This window comes from Aotus nancymaae, unplaced genomic scaffold, assembly GCF_030222135.1.
Source record: "Aotus nancymaae isolate 86718 unplaced genomic scaffold, 86718_ANA_hifiasm-v0.15.2.pri h1tg000032l_0, whole genome shotgun sequence".
Taxonomy (NCBI): Eukaryota; Metazoa; Chordata; class Mammalia; order Primates; family Aotidae; genus Aotus; species Aotus nancymaae.
In genome coordinates, this window is record NW_026988445.1 from 27,325,726 (window position 1) to 27,349,625 (window position 23,900).

Consider the following 23,900-nt stretch of genomic DNA (forward strand, 5'->3'; position numbering starts at 1 on the left):
TTTTCACAGGCCTCTTGTTTAGTGGCACAGGCCAAGGGCCTCTGTCGCTGTCTTGCAGGGTCCTTATAAACGTGTAAGATAGACAGGATTTACTACTGAGTCCTACAGGGAAACACACAGAAGCAATTCATTGCTTGGGAGTGAAACTACCAACTAATCTATGACTACTGGTTCTCCAATTCCCCTAATGAAGAAAATTTTAACCTCATGATCATTTCAAGGGAATTTTTTTTTTCAACTGCCACATATAAACTTGGTAACACAGGACCAATATACATGTTCTTAGTTTAAAAAATATACTCCACCTAAACTATCTGTCTAGTTTAATCTTTCTAGTTATCATTTAACCTAAAATGAGAGACAAAATCTTATTTTCATTAAAAAAAATGAAAAAAAGTGCCAAATTGATGTATTTGAAAGTGGAGTAAAACACTGTGGGGTTAAAACAAATACAGTATTATCAATCTCCTATGTACAAAAAAGACGGTTAGTCCTTATTGATATATAGATATGTCCATCTACCACTCCCAGCAAATCTTAGTGCAAACATAATAGTTAATTTCCGTAAACCCCAAGACAATTTACGTATCAACAAAGTTATATAAATCACATCTATGTTGGAAAATTTTAGGACACAGAATGACTGTTGTGAAAGGTCTGCTTTTCTGTGGATAGTAGTTATGTCATTGTGTCCAGTGGTAATGAGTACTAATATAAATCCTATTATTAAGAAGCAAATAGAATGGTTTAACAAATCTGTACAGATGAAGAAGTCCATTTCAGGGAGCAGCTTGGCACAGGAGACATAGGGGTTCAGAAATGTTGGCTATTTAGTTTGCTTGTAGGTCATAGCATGGCTTTAAAAAAAGATCTATGAAGGGAAAGTGTGTAATAATAAAATTCAATTTGAAAGTCATAAAACCATAAAAGATGACACCGCCACAATCTGCTTTTTCCCTATTTGTGCATCAAGTGGTTATCTAAATGGTTTCAAAGGATTGACATACTACATTATATGTAAAAAATAAATAAATAAAATTAAGAAGACAGGGATTACAAGATTGTAGTTGACCAAGCTGTCTTGTTTTATGTACGTCAACACTATGCTGCTTCCAATATTCCTAGTAATTCCACAGGTAATGATTTTTCAATAATCAAGAGAAAGTCATTCATGTACTATAACATCTTCCTCTTCCCCATCAGGGTTGAACCTATTGAAATGTATACTGAAATCAGCCTCAGATTCAGCATTCTCAAATTCAGCTGAGACTGAAATAGCAGCAGGATGAAGAGCCCTAGCTTCTGGTTGGCAAAGTGTTGGTGTCTGACCAGGGCTGCTGTGGTTATTCACAGGGCTGGACTTCTGTTTTGGTGGAGATGGCAAGATAGCACTGGGAAATCCCATGTTGTTCAGAGCCTCCAAAGTTCCATCAGGATCAATCATAGCATTGATTGCTAAAATAGGGGAAAAGGATATAATTCCAGATGCAGTTACATTCAGATATGAACATTGTTTATGATTTGGGTAATATTTAAACTGTCAGTGTGTATATGATCTTAAATGTGGCTAATCTTCCAATACTATATTTAAAACTCCATTCTGAGTAATTCCATAGCTCTGTATTGCAAATTACCAAGCCCTGAATACTTTCTCTGGGTCCTTTGATGTGTCACTTATGGGCGTTTCAGAGATTTTTAAGTCTGGCATTAGAAGATGTAGAATTCAAGAAAAATCTTTTTGAAATTTGTTTTCATTATTGTGAGAGGATGCAGAGAATAATGATTATGATTTTTAATAAACATCTAAGCCCTATTTATCAGATAACTAGGGGGTTAGTTGCTAAGACAGGGTTCAGAGTAACCTCAAGTCTGGAGAGGCCAGAAGAACATCCGCATACTCTGAATGCTACCATAGAATACTGTCACTTAGCCTGGCCAGAGTGCCAGGGTGTCAGCTGTCTATACCACTGAGAGCAGCCTGCAAAGCCAAACAGACTTTGCTACCTGCATGGGAGGGTCAGCTAAAGATCAGCTTTCAATCCAAAGGATCTTTGGGTTGACATGGAAAGTTCTCAGGCTGTGATTTTCAATTTGCCATTGGGCAGAGTAGAGAGCTGGGAGAAGGAAGTAACACAGATAAAAGAATCATTTCGAAGACCCTTTTAAAAGTATACCCCAGTCTACCAGCTAACAATCACTGTGTTAGCAAGCTACTTTTACTCATGGGGTATATCATAACCCTTAGATGTGTTGGGGCTGAATAAAGGTTAAAAATCATTTCCATAGGATCCACATATGTACCTATGATTATTCAATAAATAAAGACTCAGTAGAATTAGCAGTTGGCTAAGAACCTGCTTGTTGTACCACTGGGGACTTCTAGGTCAAGACATACATAGGCATTAATGCACAATCCAGCTCTGACACAAACCGAACAATGTCCCTATCACAGTCTCTCATTTTCTTCTCTCCTTTCTCTTCTGGTCCTTACGTGTAATATGTACTCATTGCTTGTCAACCCAAGCAACTATTACTTGTATCAGAATACTGTTGTAGGTTATACTACTAACGTAATTTAAGAATTGTCAAATCACATAAATAATGCTAATTATCAAGCAGTTTTAGCTGTACAACTTTATTATTTATTTTTTACTTATTATTTATACCAAATACATACAAAATTTCAATTAGTTATAACATCTAGCCTATTGTCAAACCTGTGAACTAAAATATGCTCAACATTTATCTTTATTATATTTTTAATTTTTTATATTGGGTTAAAAAAATTCCTTTGGATGAGTAACATGAATCTGTAGAACTCTATTTTACGTATGTCATTGCATTTAATAAAATAATATCGTAATAATAATATTTTAAGAAACACCACTTAGAAGGCACTTATTGTAAATTATTAGCTCTTTATACTTAGTTCAGTAGTAAATTTACCTTGTAGCTGCTTTTCAACTCTTTTCAGCTCCTGTAAGATAGAAGAAATCTCCTGTAGGGAAAGCAGTAACAAAAATTAGCTTACTTTAGCTACATGTTACCAGTTTACAAGCAATGAATTTCACTCTCATTTTATGTGGAACACTTAACATTATCTACATGGTACTACATTAATAGTAACATGATATGAAATAATTATGATATCTAGTAAACAAGATTCAAATTAAAATATTTAAATTAAATGAAATAGAATAACTTTTTCAATGAGATGATTGCAGCAGATGTAAAGTTTAAAGTCATTTATACTATTTAAGCAAAAAAATTTTTTCTTTTTTGAGATGGAGTCTCATTCTGTTGCCCAGACTGGAGTGCAGTGGCGTGATCTTGGCTCACTGTAACCTCATCCTCCCAGGTTCAAGCGATTTTGTTGCCTCTGCCTCCCAAGTAGCTGGTATTACAGGCACAAACCACCATGCCCACCTGATTTTTATATTTTCGGTAGAGATGGGGTTTTGCCATATTGATCAGGCTGTTCTTGAATCTTTGACCTCAAATGATCCACCCTCACTGGCCTCCTAAAGTGCTGGGATTACAGGTGTGAGCCACCGTGCCCGGCCACAAAGATTTCTAAAAATTCTTACTAATTAACCTTGCAATGACTATGTAAAAGTGCCACACATTATCTTTGTAAAAACATATGAACTGCAACCTCAATATTAGGATTATATTCTGAGCAATGAAAATCTGTACAAATTCTTTTAAAAAGAAGACAAGCATTATATCAAGTAAGTAAACAGAAACAACTTATGTCAACTTAGTATTTTCATGTTAAATTTGGTTTTCTTTTAAAATTTCATGTTTCTAATGTATAATTATTACAACAACAATATATACTAGTAAGAAACACAAAAGACTCCTCCTTCAAACCCTCTGCAACTTTGAAACAATCAACATTTTAAACCTGTGAGTCAGTTGAAGAAATAAAATTTCCCCAAATTTTGCATTTATATCTTCTTTTGACAAAGTAAATCAATGAACAACCCAAAAATAAAGGTCTTTCCCTTAAAATAAAACTCTATTAAAATGTTTTAACTTCAAGAAAAATTACCGTACCATGCTTGAGGTTTTCACAATAGGAACTTCACTTTCGGCTCTTAATTTGCTTTCTATGTCATCCCAATTCCGATCTTTGTCTTTAAATAATATTCTATAAATCAAAAAACATAAGCATATAACTTTTCATATTTTTTTAAAACCTATTACTTTGTTAATAATACCAAAACAATGTATCTTTTCAAAGGTACACAAATTAAAAAAAAAAAACAACCATTGCATAAACCAAGAATTAAAATACTAAGCCAACAATACCAATTAATTCAGGTGTATGAGATCCATATTAAAAAGTAACTGACTGAATGCTTATTGATACATGCATAAACTGTTTACTGTTTATCTTATTCTTTACTGAAAACAAAACATAAAACAAATGTAAATGATGATATGACCTCGAAACTTTAATATTTATAATTAACAATAGAGTAATGCCCTCTTATCCATGGTTTTAGTTAGTGGCAGTCAAGCATGGTCCAAAACTATACAGTATTTCAGGAGAGAGAGACAGAGAGACAGAAAGAGACCACATTCACATAACTTTTTTTAACAGTATATTGTTATAAATGTTCTATTTTATTGTTAGTTACTGTTGTTGATCTCTTATCATAGGCATGTATGTGTAGGAAAAAACGCAGTATATTAGGGTTTAGAACTATCTGTGGTGGCAGGCATCCAGTGGGGCGTCTTGGAACAACAGGTATCACCTGAGTATAAGGAGAAACTACCCTGTAACTGTTCCTATAAAGCAAATGCACTTTTGTTCAGACAGAATATATACAGTATAGGAATAAGTGAGATGAAGATAGGCCGAATTAGGTATAAACAATTGTGTCTGTTAAGACTTCTTTATATAGGAATAAGCACCCTATGGATCAAGCAAAGTGTGAATATTATTTTAAAGTCTGAAAATTGGGAGTACTGTGCTTTTCTTTAACAATTGTTAATTCGTGTTAGTATATTTGTACCTAATACCTAATTAGAAATTAGGAAATTAGGATGTTATCCTTTTGATAAAAACAATTCCCAATAAAGATAATTATCCTATATTAGAAACGAACGTCAAATAACTTATAAAATAAAGGGCCACAAAATTTTGATGTGTCTTTCAAACGTGTGACACTTCTCTCTCTAACACTTTAGAATCTATCAGACATGATTCAGCAGTTTTAGAAAGATGTAAATACTAGCTACTTTTTTGGTATCTTTTTAAATTTCTTTAGTAAGTCTGGAAATCCAGTTTAGTAGTCTTATATAAACACCAACACTATATAACCTCACGTAAATTTATTACTACTGGACGCTGATCAGCGTTTAAGTAGTAAACTAAGTTAATATTTGTATTGTTATTTCTTCAAAGATCAATATGCTTACCTTATTTAAAAAGATGAAATTCATTAACATCACATCAAGTCTGGAAAATATGCTTAGGCGACAATGAGACCCATAGAATGTGGTATAAGAATATTCTTACAGCCTACTATTGAATTTTCTAAACTCAAAAAAATAAACATCCTTGCCAGTCACCTTTTCTAAATTATTATGACTGATGGAAAATAAGAAAATAATGACTACTTCATGGACCAACTTAGAACTGTAATGGACTTGTACGATAGAGAAAGTCTCTGGTTAGCCACACTGCTAAAAATTCAGCAAATTTTTCCAGAGGATGGCTACTGAGTATAGTGTTTGTGCATCTAAAACTGTTAAAGAACAGACATTTCACCTTTGGTGAAAATGGCTTAGAATGGTCACCCATAGCCCCTGAAAAAAATGCCCCACTGAAGAAATAAAAGGTTTATTTTAAAATACAGTTTATTGGCCAGGCACAGTGGCTCATGTCTGTAATCCTAGCACTTCAGGAAGCCAAGGCAGTTGGATCACTTGATGCCAGGAGTTCGAGACCAGCCTGGGCAACATGGCGAGACCTCGTCTCTACAAAAAATACAAAAAAATTAGCCAGGTGTGATGCAGGCACCTGTAGTTCTAGCTATTAAGAAGGCTGAGGTGGGAGGATCGCTTGTGCCCAGGAAGGTCGAGGCTGCAGTGAGCTATGATCATGCCACTGCACTCCAGCCCGTCTCAAGACAAAACAAACAAAAAACAATTTGTAAATAATATGGTATAGATCAAGTCAAACTTGCTATTTTGGTTTTATGAAATAAACTCAATATATAAATACTAGAGAAGCAGAAAATCAAACCAAAAAATTAGTTTAGACCAGGTTATAATGATCAGAACTTGTTTTTCTTCAAAGGTCCTTATAAGTTTTAAATAAAAAACATAGCTTTCAAAGTGATATTCAGAATACATTATAGATTCAAAATAGGCTAAACTCCAGCATGAAAACAGATAAAATTCCAAAGTTTATTTCATTCAATAATTTAAGAATTAAGTTAAAATACTTTTTGATAAAGCCGTTGGTTTTAGAGAAACAAAAGTCTCAGGTTCATATTCCATGAGCCATAACCAATTCTCCAGTACTATCCCTTAAAACATGCAAACTCGGAGTTGCAAATTGACAGTCTACCAATGCAAGGCCATGTTACACAACCTAAAGGGGTGAATTTTCACATGGAATGCAATGAGAATGCTGTAAAACAGGAGTTCCTGTATCAATATTTAAAAACTGATTCCACAGAAAGTGTTCATACAATGTAAATATGCATGCCTCTAGGATGAATCCCAGCAGACATTTGGGGTTATAACTCCTGAAACAAAGCTTAAAGACCAGTCAATTCTCAAACTACCCTGGCACTTTCCACGCAGAAGGCCCAGGTCTCTACCCATTGGACTTGGTTATCGAAACTCAGACCTACCTTTGAATAGTATCTTCTTCTCAAAGCCTTCCCTAATCATCCTAGATAAAAGTGATCCTTCCTTTGCCTTTATAGCTCTAACTGAGCACTACTCTATTATACACTACCTTTTACAATAGTTGATTGTATATGTGCCTCACCTTGCCAACTACACTGACAACTCTTTAATAATAGAAATGGTTTTATCCTCTCAGTACCTTCCATAAAGCCTACCATAGTGCTTTATGCATAATAAAACTCAACACTCGAACTGAAGGCAATTCAAATACATTAAACATTCTGTATTTATGTATAACTTTATTGAGGGATTTTTATGTATCTATTTTTTTAACTTCATAAATTCTGTCCCTTTCTGAGACAATACAATTTATCAATCAATCAAGCAGTGTGCTTTTTGTTCTCAATTTTAATTCAATGTCAAAGCTACAGGAAAGACTTTTCTTTGGGGGAGACTACAGAGGGTAGGAACGCTGCTCTGTGGTAAGGAAGGGAATGGTACAAGGCAGATATTCTGTGAACGTCTGCTGAATAAATGAATGAGTGGTTAAGAATCCAGTTAACAGGGATGGAAGACCTGTATTTCAGCAGGTAGGATGAAAAAATATAATGTATTTGTTTACAGGTAAGGAGACTCCAGGTTTTCCCAGTTGCAAGCCACATGACCATACAAGACTCTCATGATATTTTTATGGATAACACTGGTATATCAAGAGGACCCATATTTGATATATTAGCTTCCTATGGTTTTTAATGATAAAATCTAAACTCCTTAACAAATTCTGCCAAAACAGATTCATCCTCATCTCTCTAGTGTCGTCTTTCACCATAATCTGCCCTTTCACTTCACTCAGCTTTTGACTAACTCCTCTCCTCATCATTCAGGACTTAAATTGCATGGCAATTTCTCTAAGAGCCCTTCTCTAAATTTTTCCAAGTGCTTTTGCTATGGGCTTCCATAGTAACCATCCTATATTTCCCTTTATACACTTAACAAACTGAATTGTAATTAGCTGTTTACCTGCCTTCTGCACTCAACTGTGAGGACATCAAAACAGTGCTATTCAAATAATATACAGTCAAAAATCATTCAATAAATGAATGAATCTGGAGACTTTATTCCCATTTAAGATTATCTTAACCAATGTTTATTTCATTTCTTTATTTCTTTGGTTAATAATCCTTCCATAATACCCCAGCTTCAGAAAATAATTTTAGTGGAATGAAAATCAAAATGATAACAATTATATATTACATTTAGCTACAACAAATGCTTGAGCTAAATCTGAGGCATGACTCATGGTACTAATAAGCAGGTGTGTGACTGAGGCCTACAGATTTATTTATTCAAGTGTAATAACTAATATGTTAAGATTTTTTTCCCTACAAATTTCAGTTAGGCTTTACCCCAGGGAATGGTGGACTTCATTTGTCTCTGGCCATGGGATATATTAGCAAATCAGAGGTGAATGGGTTACACAGTGAAGGAGATTCTCTTACTAGTGAAAGAAGTAAACTGGGGAATGATAGAGTCATTAGAGAAATCTAACCTAAGACAACAATAGGGTGCTAATTACTTCATCACTGAGTGTGAGTAAAAGAAAAACAATGGACTCATTTATAAGCCCTATCAGGATTTATAAAATGTGGTATTTAAAAACCAGCATGCACCTAATTTCTCTAAAATCAACTGTAAGCCTTAAAATTTTTTAGTTAATAAGGTTTCAATTTATACCTGCAATTAGTATTGTTATTATACTTTTTATCTCATCAATGTAACCAGTGATTTTAGTATTAAGAAAAAGTTGATGCAGATAGTTGGGCTTCAAGTGGTTACAGAAAATGTGAGTAGCAAAACACAGGTAATATTCAAGTGAAATAATGAAATTAAGACAAATCGTGTAGATAGCAGAAATCACTAACTTAATACAAGCTGATTGGTCTAAATGAGCTAGAATGTAAATTCCATGAGAATGGGGGTCTTTGTTTTGTCAATGTCTAATTATAAAGTGCCCAGAATGTACCTAATACTTATTTGTTAATGAGTAAATATTAAAATATTATTCTGTAGAAAATTAAGTTTATTTAAAATTCATAAGAATATATAGGAATTGATAAAGGTAAATTAGTTTAAAAAAATGGATAGGTACGTAATGATAATCATTAAAAACACTTTCAATATTTTTATATGTACAAGGTACTCTTTAAGAAAAGCCAAACATTAAACACTTTATTGCCTTTTTTTTTTTGGATATAGGGTCTTGCTCTGTTGCCTAGGCTACAGTGCAGTGGCATGATCATGACTCACTGTAATTCTGAATTCCTGAGCTCAGGTGATCCTCTCAAGTAGCTGGGACTACAGGCATGTGCCACCATGCCCAGCTAATTTTTTTTTTTTTTAATCTCACTATGTTGCCCAGGCTGATCTCCAAGTCCTAGGCTTAAGCGATCTGCCTGCCTTGGCCTCCCAAAGTGCTAGGATTATCAATTGTGAGCCACTGCACCCAGAATCAATTGTTTTTTAACTAAGGCAGCATGCCTCATATTCCAGTCAAATATGGAGAGGGGAGAGGTCTGTCAATACAGTTCACTGATACTCTCTGGAAAAAGTAAAGATATGATTAAGAGAAAAGATCAAGTTACAAAAGTAAATAAAATAAGACTGTATTTGTATAAACGTTGAGAAATGAACCCGGAGTCGGGGAACACACCTGCTATTAGATATAATATATATTTTTTCTGGAAGATTTGTATTTTTTAACCATGTTCATGTATTACTTTTGCTAAAAAGATATAAATCTTAAAGACAGGACAAGATAGGCAGAGTACATTATTTTTAACATAAGGAATTTTAAATTAATATTCTTTTAGAAGGCAATAAAGTGAAGAGAAGGTCTGGTACATTTAAGAAAAATTTTAGGACACAGGCTCAAGATATAAAAGAAAGCTCTTTCTGTTTCTTAACATGCCAGGTAAAATTTACCTATATAGGCCATCTTTCTACATTTCCTTCTAAATTTCTCAATTTGTCTAGAAGATGATGCAAACTTCATTTACAGTAACTTAAAACAGATTGTTTTAATAAGCTGTTTTTAAGAATATTTTGATTTTTAAATGCTGTTTTTAAAATTGTTTTTGAAAAAAATTAATGGCTTCTTGGTATTCATTGAACACTGATAAAAACACATAAGCAATATAGAATGATATTTGTGTGGAATATTACAATTTATAAACCATGTTCAGAAACTGTTTCATTTCATTTAAAATTTTAATTATAGGAATCAGAAATAAGCAATAGCAGCATGGATTTCTGAAGTATTGTTAAATAAAATCTGTAAGTCTATTTATGTTTTGAATTAGTAATGAATTTAAAGTTATAAAGTAGTACTGGATAGATATTTACTTTGGGACAAATTTCTCCTAAGGTAAACACATTCATCCTGATGACAGATAAAATTTAACTTTGAGAAAAAGCAACAAAAAGCAAAGTGAGGTAACACTATAGTTAAAAAAATAATCTATATGTATATGTATGTGAATAATAAATAATTTGCTTCTTTTCACAACAACCCTATGAGCAGACAGTGAAAATATACCTATTTCTGTAGAGCATAATGAAACTGGGGCTGAGAGACAATAGGTAGCTTCTTCCAGGTCACATAGTAAGGGGCAAGGCTGAAACACATCCTCAAGTCCTTTGCCTATTAGGCTTGTTCTCTTCTCTCAACATTTTATTAGATCCTTTTCTCTCCTACCTCTTTCACTCCCCAAAAGCTCATTAATGAAGGCCTTACTTTCACCAGCTCTGTTTTAATGACTCCTTTCTAGGAGTAGACAAGCTAAAAAGAAACAAAGCTATTTCTTTCAATTATTCATTTCAACAAATGCTTATGGGATACATACTTCAGGGAAGGGAACTAAAATATGTAATGTTCGATAAAACAGTCTCTGCACAAGATTCAGGATAGTAAAGAGATCAGATATTGAAATTTTTTTTATAATTCAACATAAGTAACAAAAGTATTTTTTAAATGTGGAACAAAAACTATGCAATCCATGTAGCATTTTAATTTTCAAAGGGTACGTACATAAGTTTTCTAAGTCTTGCAAGAGTTCATGTGCTATCTTCTTTACAGATGAGGAAGACAAAACTAAACTAATGTTTGAAATCTTTTAAAAGAAGTCTCCAAAGTCTGTTAATTTATTTATTATTTTGTGGAAAAGCAAAACACTCCTGGTTATTAGTAAAATTAATCTCAGTGATTATAGTTTTTAATTCTCATTTATAAAGGGGCTGATTATTTAAGACATTTGTTTGTCTTTTCGTCTCTTTTATGCTGTTTAGTTTGTGGTTATTACTGATGTCTCAAAACGAAGGTATGTGGTAATGGCACTTCACTAGTTCCTAATAGCTGCAGTAGCAAGCTTGCAAAAATGGAACAGGTAACTGTTAATGTCAGCAAGGAGGCTGGAATAATAAAAAGTACCTGATCTTTCCAGCTGTCTTATCTATCGATTGTCTTATCTTCTTAGAGAACTGAAAGACGGATGACAGCAGCAGATTATCTCCCATGACCTGAAACGACCAAAGAAAAAAGTAGATATTAAAATATTATCACTGTATTGTATAACTACCGGGATCACTAGTCACAACTCACTTTAGTTAGGGGCAGTTAGTATTTATGCTTATTTTACTTATAAACCAATGAAGAATATAAGTAATATGTAACTAAAATAAAGTGAAAGAAACACTATTAATAAAGGAGTTCTTTTATTAAATAACTTGTCAAGTTTCCATACTATTTTGGTCCTAACACTTTCCAAAAACAATCCATTTTATTCTCAGTTAAACTTCAATGACTATCGTGATCCTGTCTCTCTTACTTCCAACTCAATTATAAAAGAGAAGATACAAATAACTTAGAGTGCTAAATTTATTATTTATTCTTTCATCAAGTAATGTGAATATAGAAATCAAGAAGAGTACAATCCTTGTTCTCCAGGACAGAGTCTAGTGGGAAAGACACATTTTTAAAAAATTTACTCAAAATAGTTGTTTTTATAATGGGTGTTGCTATTACTCCAGTTGAGATTTATGGGCAAAACCAGGAGTCACCAACCTCTGTAAAGAGCCAAAGGGTGAAGGTTTTAGTCTTTGAGGGACATATGGTCTCTGCCACAATTCCTCAACTCTGTCTTTGCAGAGTGAAGGCAGCCACAAATAATGAGCAAATTATGTATGTGGACATAGCTGTGTTGTAACAAAACTTCTACAAAACAAGTGACAGGTTGGATTTGGCCTATGGGCTGAGGTTTGCCAAGCTAAAGCTAATGTAGGTAGCATGGCAGAAAAAGGACAAAATTTGAGTCTAGATGTGGGTTTCAAAATCAGTTCATTATACTGTCAGTACCGTATCCAGAGTCTGAAAGAAAACACTGAAAACAAGGTAAGGCCCTAGATGGCAAAAAGGTTTAAAGACCACTGGGGGAGATGACAGTAATATACAGGGAATACTATTAAGCATTTTAGCAGAAAGCCTAAGGCCTACAAAACAAGAAGAGATGTTCAGATAAATTTAGGTAAATTTTGGGATTCAGTGCTGTAATAATTCTAACGAAAGAGAGTTCATTGATGAGAGGCATAAATAAAGAAGTGATCATGGAAAAATGTGAACTAACTTCAGAATGACATGGATTTGAATTTAGTGGGCAATAAAAGGTTTTTTAGGTTGTGAAAAGTAACACTGTCAAGGAAAGGTTAAATATGCAAAATGGTCTTTGTGGGCCTTAAGAAAACAAGTCAAGTAAGGATGGAAGACATATACAAATTAGGATGGCATGAGAAAGGGCAGGAGAGTCTAAGGAAAGATTGCAACACAGAATAGGGTATTTCTCTTTTCTATGCTCATGAAGTTTAGTTTGTTGTCACAAACTATTTAAAAAAATCCTGATTTAAACCTTGAGATAACTATCAATCTCGATGTTTCTATTCTTTTTAAAAACATAAACTTCCACAGTTTTATAAGTTTTGGAGAAATTTGTCTTCCGAGACATCAGAACAGAATGAGTATGAGTAAGATTAAAGAATAGGCCCTTTTCCTGATACCAAGAACAAATCGACTATTAGGCCAGGACAGATCAAGTATGCTGTAAAACTTTTTAGTGTACTGCAATTGTAACTTTTGGGCTAGCTACACACTTTTCCACCAGGTAGACATTTTTCTACTCAACACTATGAGAAACATATATATTCTTACATAATAATCTCAAGATCCTATTCCTTAAATGCAGAGATCCGCAAATATTAATCTATGATCAATCTCTTCTTGTCAGCTGTTTCTTTCTGTACTATTCCTTAAGCCTACACTGCCTCTGTATGTTGTTCCTGAGTCACCTCTTTCCACAGCAGTATTTGAAATAACCATTCTTTGGTGAAGAAATTCCTTTATATTCTTGAATTTTCTATTACTCTATACTTGTTCAATTTGGGAATATACCAGTTTAAACATTCACTTTTCAGCTGACGTAAACAGTTTCCAAGTTTCTGATACTGTCAACAGTGTTACTATAAATGTAACTTCTATTGTCAATGGGAAAGGGTTTTTCTTGTATATACACTAGCAAGAAAATTGCTAGATCATGTGATGTCTTTATTTTCAACTTTAGGAGATAGTGTCAAACATTTTTAGAGCCGCAGCACCAACTTATAAGAAAGCCTATGTGTCTACGTTTCCTCCAATAACATTTTAACACTTTTTAACATTTTAACACTTTTTAACTTGTCAGCAATTGAATGATTATAATCTCTAGGTAGTCTTGAAATGCATTTCTCTGAACACTCATTAAGTTAAGTATCTCTTCAGGTTTTGTAGGCCTTAAGTATTTTCTTTTTTTTTTTGGAGATGGAGTCTCACTCTGTCACCCAGGCTGGAGTGCAGTGGTGTGGGTCAGCTCACTGCAACCTCTACCTCCCAGGTTCAAGCAATTCTCCTGCCTCAGCCTCCTGAGTAGCTGAGATTACCAGCATGCGCCACCACACCTGGTTAATTTTTGTATTTTTAGTAGAGACGGCATTTCACCATGTTGGCCAGGCTGGTCTTGAACCCCTAACCTCAGGTGATCTGCCCACCTTGGTATTTTCTCTTTGGTGAAATGTTGTTCATGTCTTTTGCAGATTTTCCTATTGTGTTTCTGAATTAAGTGGAAGGAGTTCTTTATCTATATAGTATACTAATCCTTTGTAGGCCGTATGTTTTGCAAAACTTTGTAACTTGTCTTTCCACCTTCTTTATTTTTTAATAAAGAAAAAGTCCTTAATTTTAATATACTCAAATGTATCAGTTTTCTTAGGCCAAAACTTTTTGTTTCTCTTAAGAAATCACTCCCTAGTATAATATTGAAAGATATTTATCTATATTTTTTAAGTAAAAATTTTAGTTTTTCTTGCACCACTTAAGAACTTAATTCATTTGGAATTATTTGTATATGATGTGACGTCATGGTGAAATTTCATTGCATCTATTAAGGAGAACCACTTTTTTCCCAGCCCTATTTACTGAATGGCTCCTCCTTTTCTCACAGAACATGCCTCTTCTGCCATATGTTAAAATTTATGGTTTACTTACTTCATCCCTGCTCCAGGTTCTCCGCCTTGTAATTGTTAAGTGATCAGGAGGCTCTGCTGCTTGAGGTCTTGGATCACCAGATCTACCGTTGTTTCCTTCTGGTGTTTTAGAATGAACTAATGGAGGAATCTTTCGGAAGTTGAGGCTTTCATCAAAAACACGATCAACCAACTATTGGGACAAAAGCAAACCCTTATGAGAAGACAGTAATTTGAAAAAGTACATATATTGGCATTACAATTTTTATGATTAGACAGAAGTTATTCCATTCTCTAGTAGTAACAGAGGCATGACATCTTCAATAAACCAATTACTTTTTCTTTTTATAAGCATTTAAAGGTATTTCCTTTATAAAATCGAGGTTCATCTACATAGATTTTATTTTCAAAATCCAAAATATATATGTTAAATTTAATTCTTCCATGACTTTATCCAAATGGACAACAGACGGTAAATAGAAAAAAAGCTGAGCCATGTAGATGGACAATGAGTTCGTTTTACTCACATTGCCTTACCAGTGTAAAATACTGTTTCTTTTCCTTTTAGTTTCCTATCTTGTTTTTTCCTTTTTTTCCTCCCCAAATCCAGGTGTCAAATTTCTTCACAAGATACATAAATTGCAAATTCCAATTAAGTTTATAAAAGGAAATTATTTTTTTAATCCACAAAATAAATACTTTGGTCTTACTCAAATACACTTTTAACAATGCTACTGAAATTACACATTCTAATAAAAATTATATACTGCCATCTACAGTGCAAATTACAGACATACAATACTAAGTAACTCGGGTTTACTGAAGAGGGAGTCAACCTAGTACAATATTCTGAAATAAAACAAAAAAATGAGGTTTATTCAATGAAATGTTTAAGTAATTTTACTGTGTCTGAGTGAATGTATAATCATGTTAGGTAAAATTTAGTTAGAAAGCTGAGAAAATAATATCTTCATCATTTTAAATATACCAGTAGAATTGTGTATGTCTTGCCACCAGGACGATCCTTTAGGTTTTCATCAATAAGGATGATTTCATATACAGTTACATTTGATCAATGTGGTAACAAAACTCTACACAGACTGATGAAGTATCATTTAGTAAGTTAAACAACACATGAAGGAAAACAAACAAAAAAGTGACCATTAAAGAATCGGATTAAAGAATAAATGTGACAAAAAGCAAATGAAGAAAATATTATCAGCACAGTTTACTGTAATTAAATTTGTCAAAAAGGCTAGCCATTTTTGCCTACTATTTAGGACTACCATGTAAAATTGAAGAAGCAGAATAATCAATACCAGGGGCTGGCAAACTTTTATGTATAAAGAGACAGATAATAAAAATTCAGGCTTTGCAGTCGTACAGTCTCAGTCTCAACTACTCAATTCTGCCACTGTAGCAAAGAAATAGCCATAGATAACAGTTAAACATATGAGTGTCACTGTGTTCTAATAAAACCTTATTTATAAACACCAAAATTTGAATTTCATATAATTTTTATGTTGCGAATTACCATTCTTTAGACTCTTTTTCCAGCCATTCAAAAATGTAAAAACCATTCCTAGCTCTTTGGTCTGTACTAAAACTGGCAACAAGGCCACAGTTTGCCATCCTCCAAACACAGAAATTCATTCTTTTAAATGCCAATCCTTTACTTGCATTTCTGCCCCAGAACAAAACGCCAACTTGGCCAAAGAATACCATTATTTTTGCATTACATGTTAAAAGCGCGCCGTCTGGAGCAGTGTCATGCAAATGGTGCCTCCTGGAGTTGTACTGTAAGAGGCCCTGATATTGGATGAGTAACAGTCTTATATGCTAACTTATATTCCAGACTTTATAAAAATGTTCTGAATATATATTTATATGTGTGTATATTACATATATTTTAATTTTTCAAATATCTTTATATATGTGTATTTATCAGCAGAATTATTAAAGCAGTGAAACTGTAGGATTTTTCTCTTTCTTTGTTATCACAGTATCTTCTAGTTAACTAGCAATGAAAATACCCTATTAATTGGAGCATTTTCATAGTCTAATTTATAGAAACTTTATACAATCATTTATAAAATTTTGGGTTGCTTTTCAAGATACCATTTATATTCACGTTTCAAGTGAAGCTATGGACCAAGAATTAGCAGGCAAAAAGCTGATTTTAAAGAATTTTCCAGCTTCATGTTAATAGTAGACCAAATGTTAGCCTTTAGTAGTTTTGTTACAAAAACATAAAATAAATTGTCAAAGCAAAGTTGGAAAATGCAGAGCTTCATGCAAACAGGGAGGGTGGACATAACTAAAATAAACTAAGCAAAAAGCTAAAAGCAAAAGAAATAAAGAAAAGAAAGAACCTTATGCATTTCTCCATGAAGATCTCCTACCTCTTCTCTAGTGTCTATGGCAGAGCCAGGGGTGGTGGCAGCAGTGCTTACTGTGGTACTAGGGGCAGTGCCTGATGAAGTCACTGAATCTATCTCTCCTGCTACATCGTTGATCTCCCGAGCAATAAGAGCAAGATCTTGGCTGATCCTGGTAATAATTTTAGAAAAGAAGTTTAATGCCTTTTAAATAAACAGTTCTAGAAACAATCATTTATGAGAGAATCAGTCATGTAAGTTGTATATCTAATTAAATATCTGTATCCCAAATTAACTGCTATTTTGATAATCAAAGTCTTAAACCTTAATTCCAAGATTAAGATTAATGAAACTAAACTCCAAATAACCTACAAGATATCACTTTGATAAATGTACTTTAATACACTTGAGTAGAGATATGCCCTTAACATACACTGTTAGTGTTAATGACTAGCATTAATATATCACAGGTGTTCTTAAACTTGGGAATAATGGAGAGAAAGGAGTTCATGAACTTAAATGAGAAAAAACAATCACAATATAATTTTCACTAACCTCTAAGTGATGCCTAGATTTCTTTCAATTATAAATATAGGCAACAAACCACAGTGGTATTAGCAATATTGGTGATTTTTGTCATCAACAGAGATCACATTATAATTGCTACAGGTATGTCAAAACATCATTTATGGTCATCACTACTTCAAAATTACTGAAGTCATTAAACATAGAACAATAACATTTTACTCAATGTTAATAAAGAAGCATAAATTACTCTATTACTTTCAAATATTTTGATAACTGAATTTCAATATAATTGGATTTCTTTGTAATTCTAACTATTTTATGTTTACGCCTGAGAAGGGCTCTACAAGCTTCACAAGATGGTCAAAGGGATCTACAGTACCAAGAAATGAAGAACTCTGCACTCTTTAGCAGAGCACTGTACACTATGCACAGTACTTTCCAGTACATGTTATGTCACTTGAGGCTCACAAAGTTCTTTTTATCTGACTTTATCATAGTCTCAGAGAAGCTGAATGGCTTGCTCATGATCACACATTTAGATGTAGCTAATGCAGGACCAGCTCCAAGCTTTAGTGCTAATTTCCATAAAGCCATTTGTTTTTACCTACATGGACTGAAGAACGAAATAACTGTTACCAGTGATAATCGAAGGTGAAAACAGAGATTTTTCTTTTTAGCTTTTTTTTTTAAGAGGGAGAAACTTACAAAGCCTACCACTGATATTCTTGTTTTTTGAGAAACATTTCATTTCAATAAGACATTAAAGTTTTCCAAGTTGCATCCATCGCCCATAAAGTCCATGTGGCTATTTCCACAGGGAAGGTTATGGAATGACAGAATCTTGTTAAAAGTATATGTGCAGCCGGGCGCGGTGGCTCACGCCTGTAATCCCAGCACTTTGGGAGGCCGAGGCGGGTAGATCACGAGGTCAAGAGATTGAGACCATCCTGGTCAACATGGTGAAACCCCGTCTCTACTAAAAATACAAAAAATTAGCTGGGCATGGTGGCGCGTGCCTGTAATCCCAGCTACTCAGGAGGCTGAGGCAGGAGAATTGCCTGAACCCAGGAGGTGGAGGTTGCGGTGAGCGGAGATCACGCCATTGCACTCCAGCCTGGGTAACAAGAGTGAAACTCCGTCTCAAAAAAAAAAAAAAAAAGGATATGTGCAAATTTCTGCAACTTCAAAGTCCAAAGGGAATATAAAGTGACTTAAAAAAAAAAAAAGAGCCAAGGAGGTCTGGCTACACTACCCAGGCTGGTCTCGAACTCCTGAGTTCAAGCACCTCCCACCTCAGCCTCCCAAATAGCTAAGATTATGGACACGCGCCTGGCTTAAAGTAACATTTTTTAACTTATGTAAAATGTGAGTTTGAAACACATTAGTTATTACACAAAAAATTAGATTTAAAAAGAGAATTAAGTTGAAGCTTATGGATCAACAGAAGCAATTTATGGTCAATATAAATTTTGTAAGAAATGATAGTTATTTCCTCATTTATTTATCAAACAAAAAGGTAGTAAGAATGCCAACAAATATTTACTGATTCCTATTACGTGCCAAGCACTGTGCTAGGCCCTAAGGACTACAACAATGAAGAAGCAGACAGGGTCCTTGTCCTCATGAAGCTTAGAATAAATAGAAGGCACCATTATAATATAATGAGTACATTATAAAGCAGCTTCATATTCCTTAACTCATTTGATTCGCACAATCACTCTGTAAGAGAAGTATTAATCAATGTGTTTTATAGATGAGGAAGGAATGAGGTATAGGAGAAGACATGCCACCATTTTTTTGGACAAGGTCACAAATATTAAGTGCCATTACTAGATTTTTTTCACTGTCATGCTACATCTCACATGATCACTCCATATGTAATTGTTCAAAACATTAACTGTTGATGTGATTCTTTTGAAAATGTGTTTAAAGTGTTCCCTTATATAATAAAGCAAATTCTTGCAATTCCCCAAAATAAATGAACTAGAATGAGAAACAGAATAACCAAGCTTAATGAGCTAAAATACAGATAAGCATCAGTTTATCCAAAACTCTATTTTTCATTAAGGTTTTTTATGCAGACAGTTTGTACAATGAAGCTTCTAATATTTGTGAAAAACAGTATGAATTAATTAGAAAAAACATGGACAACAGCAATCTCAACGTGTGATACAGTAAAATATATATTAAAATGAGTATTTTTTTTTTTGAAAGGGAGTTTCGCTCTTGTTGCCCAGGCTGGAATGCAATGGCTCCATCTTGGCTCCCTGCAATCTTCACTTGAAACCTCCTGGGTTCAAGCCATTCTCCTGCCTCAGCCTCCGAAGTAGCTGGGATTATAGGCACCCACCACCATGCCCAGCTAATTTTGTAGTAGAGATGGGTTTCTACATGTTGGTCAGGCTGGTCTCCAACTCTCAACCTCAGGTGAACTGCCTGCCGTGGCCTCCCAAAGTGCTGGGATTATAGGCATGAGCCACCAAGCCCAGGCAAAATGAGCGATTCTTAATGTATACACAACATACATTGTTGATGTGAAAACCTAATAGATAGTTTCACATTTAATTCCATTTTACTATAAAATTTGGATAAGAAGATAGTACCAAAGGAACAAACTATAAACTAAGGGTTAAGTTCTATAACATCAGTACTATTCTTTCTGTTTTCCCAAGTGTCATAACCACTGATTGGATTTCAACAATTTTATAGAAATAAGTATGCATTATTTAAGAAACAAAGGTGAGATACCATAAGAAATGTATTTTAAGTCATAAAGTTTATAATTTTCTTACATAAACTATCTTAGTCACAATATTCTTCTTTTTACTGAAGGGTTATATACTGGAAAAAAAATTGTACATTTTGGGTATATTGTAAGATTAAAGGATATATTAAAAATTAGAGTCCTAGTGATATGCCCAATTTAACATACAATCTTTGCAAGATGATGTATTACAACCACAGAACAAACTACCAGACTTTATTGATTTAAACTGCCAATAAAACATTGATCCAAATTAGCTATTTAAAAATCTGCCTTATTTTTTAATAGCACATTAGTTTTCAAAAGTTTTTACATGTAACTAGCTTTCCAAAGGATACACACATGAACCACTGGAATTAAGTTTCCTTTGATATTACTGGAAAAAAGCAACTAGTGGGCTATTAATGAAGTATACTAGCTTTAGAATCCTAAAACTGAAGCTAATGACAGCAAGTTAAAACTCCTGTTACTTTAACATTGGCTAACAGATCATAACTAGAATGACTCAGCTTTTAAGAAATAATTTAGTCTAGCTTGTAAATGACCAGAAGTGTTAAAATGCAAAATGAGTTTAAGGAGAGACGTTTAAGGGTCATTCCAGAAAAACTCATGATTTCCACACTACCTAGAAGAGTTTAGTAAGAAAGAAAATTTTTTGTAAGAGGAAAAAGTGATATCAGCTGAAAGATACTCAGGAAAACTGGAAAAGAAAACATAAGGAGAAAAAAAAGACTGAGGTCAATTATTCTAAGTGAAGTAACTCAGGAATGGAAAACCGAATACCATATGTTTTCACTTGTAAGTGGGAGCTAAGCTGTGAGGATGCAAAGATGTTAAGAATGATATGAATTAGCTTTTAATCCTTGTATAAATTATGAACTCATTTAGAATATAAGCTACATGTTTCAGGTTTTTTTTTGTCTCCCCAACGGTGACACATATGGTCAGCTATTCATAAAAAAAAATATGATTTATAATAGGATGCACCAGGGAAACTTTTAATCTGAATAGAGATCATGGTAATGAAATATGGGAAGAAGAACGCAGAGGAAATTAGCAGTCTCTCTTCTTCCTAATTCCTTGCAATGATATAAAAGCCAGTAAGCCAAATAATAAAGAGCCATATTATTATTAAAGAGTGTATCAGGCCCCAAAATTTCAAAGACAGGTATAAAGTAAAAATTCATAAGCATGTGGCTAAAAGCAAATTTTTAAAGCATATTATATTTCCATAGGTAGAAACAAATCTTGATTCATTAAGTATTTGGTTTAGCTTATATTTTTCCTCCTAAGTGATTAGCTCACTTATGCTCTCCTCCTCTACCTCAAATAAAACAAGTATAGTGGTTTAAGGTTTGCAAGGCATGGGAAGGAAAAAAACCCTGAGATATTAGCAAATTAACTTCACTTCATTTAAAATTCTCATTACTTATACAATGCAAGAAAAAGTATACTTGTAAGAAACTCTATAATAGAAAACAGAGGGGGTGAAGTCAAGAAGTACAGGAATGCAGGCAGCAACTGGATCTATGGAACAGGACATGTAAGGTTTTTACTTTGTGGTCATCTGTGTGTGAACAAAAAGTTCTAGATGTTCCCTAACCAGTAAAGATAATTTTAAATCCTCTATCTAGATGCAATCCAGATGGAATGCTCAGTATCATTGGCTACGAAACATGAATACTTAGCAAGGTCAAACAGATACCTGGAAATGCTATCTCCAAATAAAAGACACTATTCTTATTACTACACTGCCTACAAATAAAAATACAGTATTTTTATTAGTACATAAAAAGTACCCAGATGTGCTTTAAGGTGATAAGGCTATAATTTTAAAAAATTTATGGCCGGGCGCGGTGGCTCATGTCTGTAATCTCAGCACTTTGAGGCTGAGGCAGGTGGATCATGAACTCAGGAGTTCAAGACCAGCCTGGTCAACATGGTGAAACCTTCTCTCTACTAAAAATACAAAAAAATTAGCCAGGCGTGGTGATGTGTGCCTGTAGTCCCAGCTACTTGGGAGGTTGAGGCAGAAGAATCGCTTGAACCTGGGAGGTAGAGGTTGCACTGAGCTGAGATAGTGCCACTGCACTCCAGCCTGGGCAACAGAGCAAGACTCTGTATGGAAAAAAAAAAAAAAAAAAAAATTGCATGGCTTGTAAGTACTTATAACTACATTTTCCCCTGAAGACTTTTCCTGGTTTTGGCTCATCATTCAAGATTATTTTTCTCAGCTGTTAAAAGCAATGAACAAAACCACATTTATGCTATTCTGCCACGTAACTGGCTCTCTTTCTTTTTTAGTAGACAGCATATAATTTTAATTTAGCCTTTGGCTTGTTGTGAAGCCACATCTCATCTTCAGTCCTTCTTAACATGCCTTTCAAATAGATGTGTTACCACTGTAAACAGCTCAAGCTGATCCTAAGAAATTCACTTAAGGTTTCCTAGAAATGTGATTCACATCAGTTCTGTATTTTAAACCACGACTTTCAAAATGAGCTAAAATATTGCAATATAAACAGGAAACACTGACCTCCATATATGGATCCTTGAAATGTTTCATTATGGATGATCATATCTTATACAGTGAATAATGCAATTATGATAAAACAGAAATAGAATTTCTCACATCCTAACTTTTTTCAAAAAAATTAACTGTAGCTAGGTAAAAATGGGGCTAAGACAAGGAATTCCTATGGAAAAATTTTTAGTTTAACTTAAAAATTTTCAATTTGGAATCTTAAGCATTTAAACTATTCAGGGCCTACTGATAATGAGCTAGATATCTTTTAAAAAACAAAGTGAGCTGGGCACAGTGGCTCACACCTGTAATCCCAGCACTTTGGGAGGCTGAGGCAGGCGGATGACTTGAGTTCAGGAGTTCAAGATCGGTCTGGTCAACATGGTGAAACCCCATCTCTACTAAAAATATAAAAAGTTAGCCAGGCATGGTGGCATGTGCCTGTAGTCCCAGCTACTCAGGAGGCTGAAGCAGGAGAATCCTTTGAACCTGGGAGGTGGAGGCTGCAGTGAGCTGAGATCACACCACTGCACTCCAGCCTGGGCAACAGAACAAGACTCTGTCTCAAAAAGCAAGCAAGCAAGCAAACAAACAAACAAACCAACAACAACAACAAAAACCAAAGGAGACATAGACAAATTTGGGAAGACTCCAGGAATCATTTATTCTACAAAATTTATTTGGTATCGGCTGGGCGCAGTGGCTCACGCCTATAATCCCAACACTTTGGGAGGCCAAGGTGGGCAGATCACTTGAGGACAGGAGTTCGAGACCAGCCCGACCAACAAGGGGAAACCTCGTCTCTACTAAAATTACAAAAAAATTAGCCAGGTGTGGTGACGTGAGCCTATAATCTCAGCTACTCAGGAGGCTGAGGCATGAGAATTGCTTGAACCAGGGAGGTGGAGGTTGCAGTGAGCTGAGATTGCGCCACTACACTCCAGCCTGGGTGTCAGTGAGACTCCGTCTCAAAATAAAATAAAATAATTGAAAAAATTTATTTGGTATCTACAAAGCAATGGTTATAAATGACACCATGATCTCACAGTACAATAAAGAACAAAAAGTCCAGTCCTTAAGAGGCTTAAAGATTAATTCATGTATTGATTAACTCATATATTTGACTTGCATACCAACTATAAGGAAGGTTCACAAAAAAAGTTTCCTAATGATAAGGAAAGATCTTTCTCTTCCATTAGTGGAAACTGTCAGTTACTAATTTATTAGATGT

The 23,900-nt window shown here is 34.3% G+C and overlaps 1 protein-coding gene across 8 annotated transcripts in view; it reads right to left on the reverse strand.

The window, feature by feature from the left end:
* Positions 1–998: 998 nt before the first annotated feature.
* CEP170 (centrosomal protein 170) overlaps positions 999–23,900 on the reverse strand; it is a 125,164-nt gene continuing 102,262 nt past the window's right edge. For 5 of the 8 annotated variants that reach the window (XM_064383666.1, XM_064383662.1, XM_064383659.1 and 2 more), the window contains 6 exons: positions 16,848–17,025; positions 14,498–14,668; positions 11,360–11,448; positions 4,060–4,153; positions 2,947–2,998; positions 999–1,455 (listed from right to left, as the gene is read on the reverse strand). In XM_064383666.1, coding sequence (XP_064239736.1) covers positions 1,166–1,455; positions 2,947–2,998; positions 4,060–4,153; positions 11,360–11,448; positions 14,498–14,668; positions 16,848–17,025 — 874 coding nt within the window. In that variant the 3' untranslated portion in view covers positions 999–1,165. The remainder of the gene's footprint in view (positions 1,456–2,946; positions 2,999–4,059; positions 4,154–11,359; positions 11,449–14,497; positions 14,669–16,847; positions 17,026–23,900) is intronic. The other 3 variants (XM_064383664.1, XM_064383660.1, XM_064383661.1) reach the window with 2 other exon arrangements.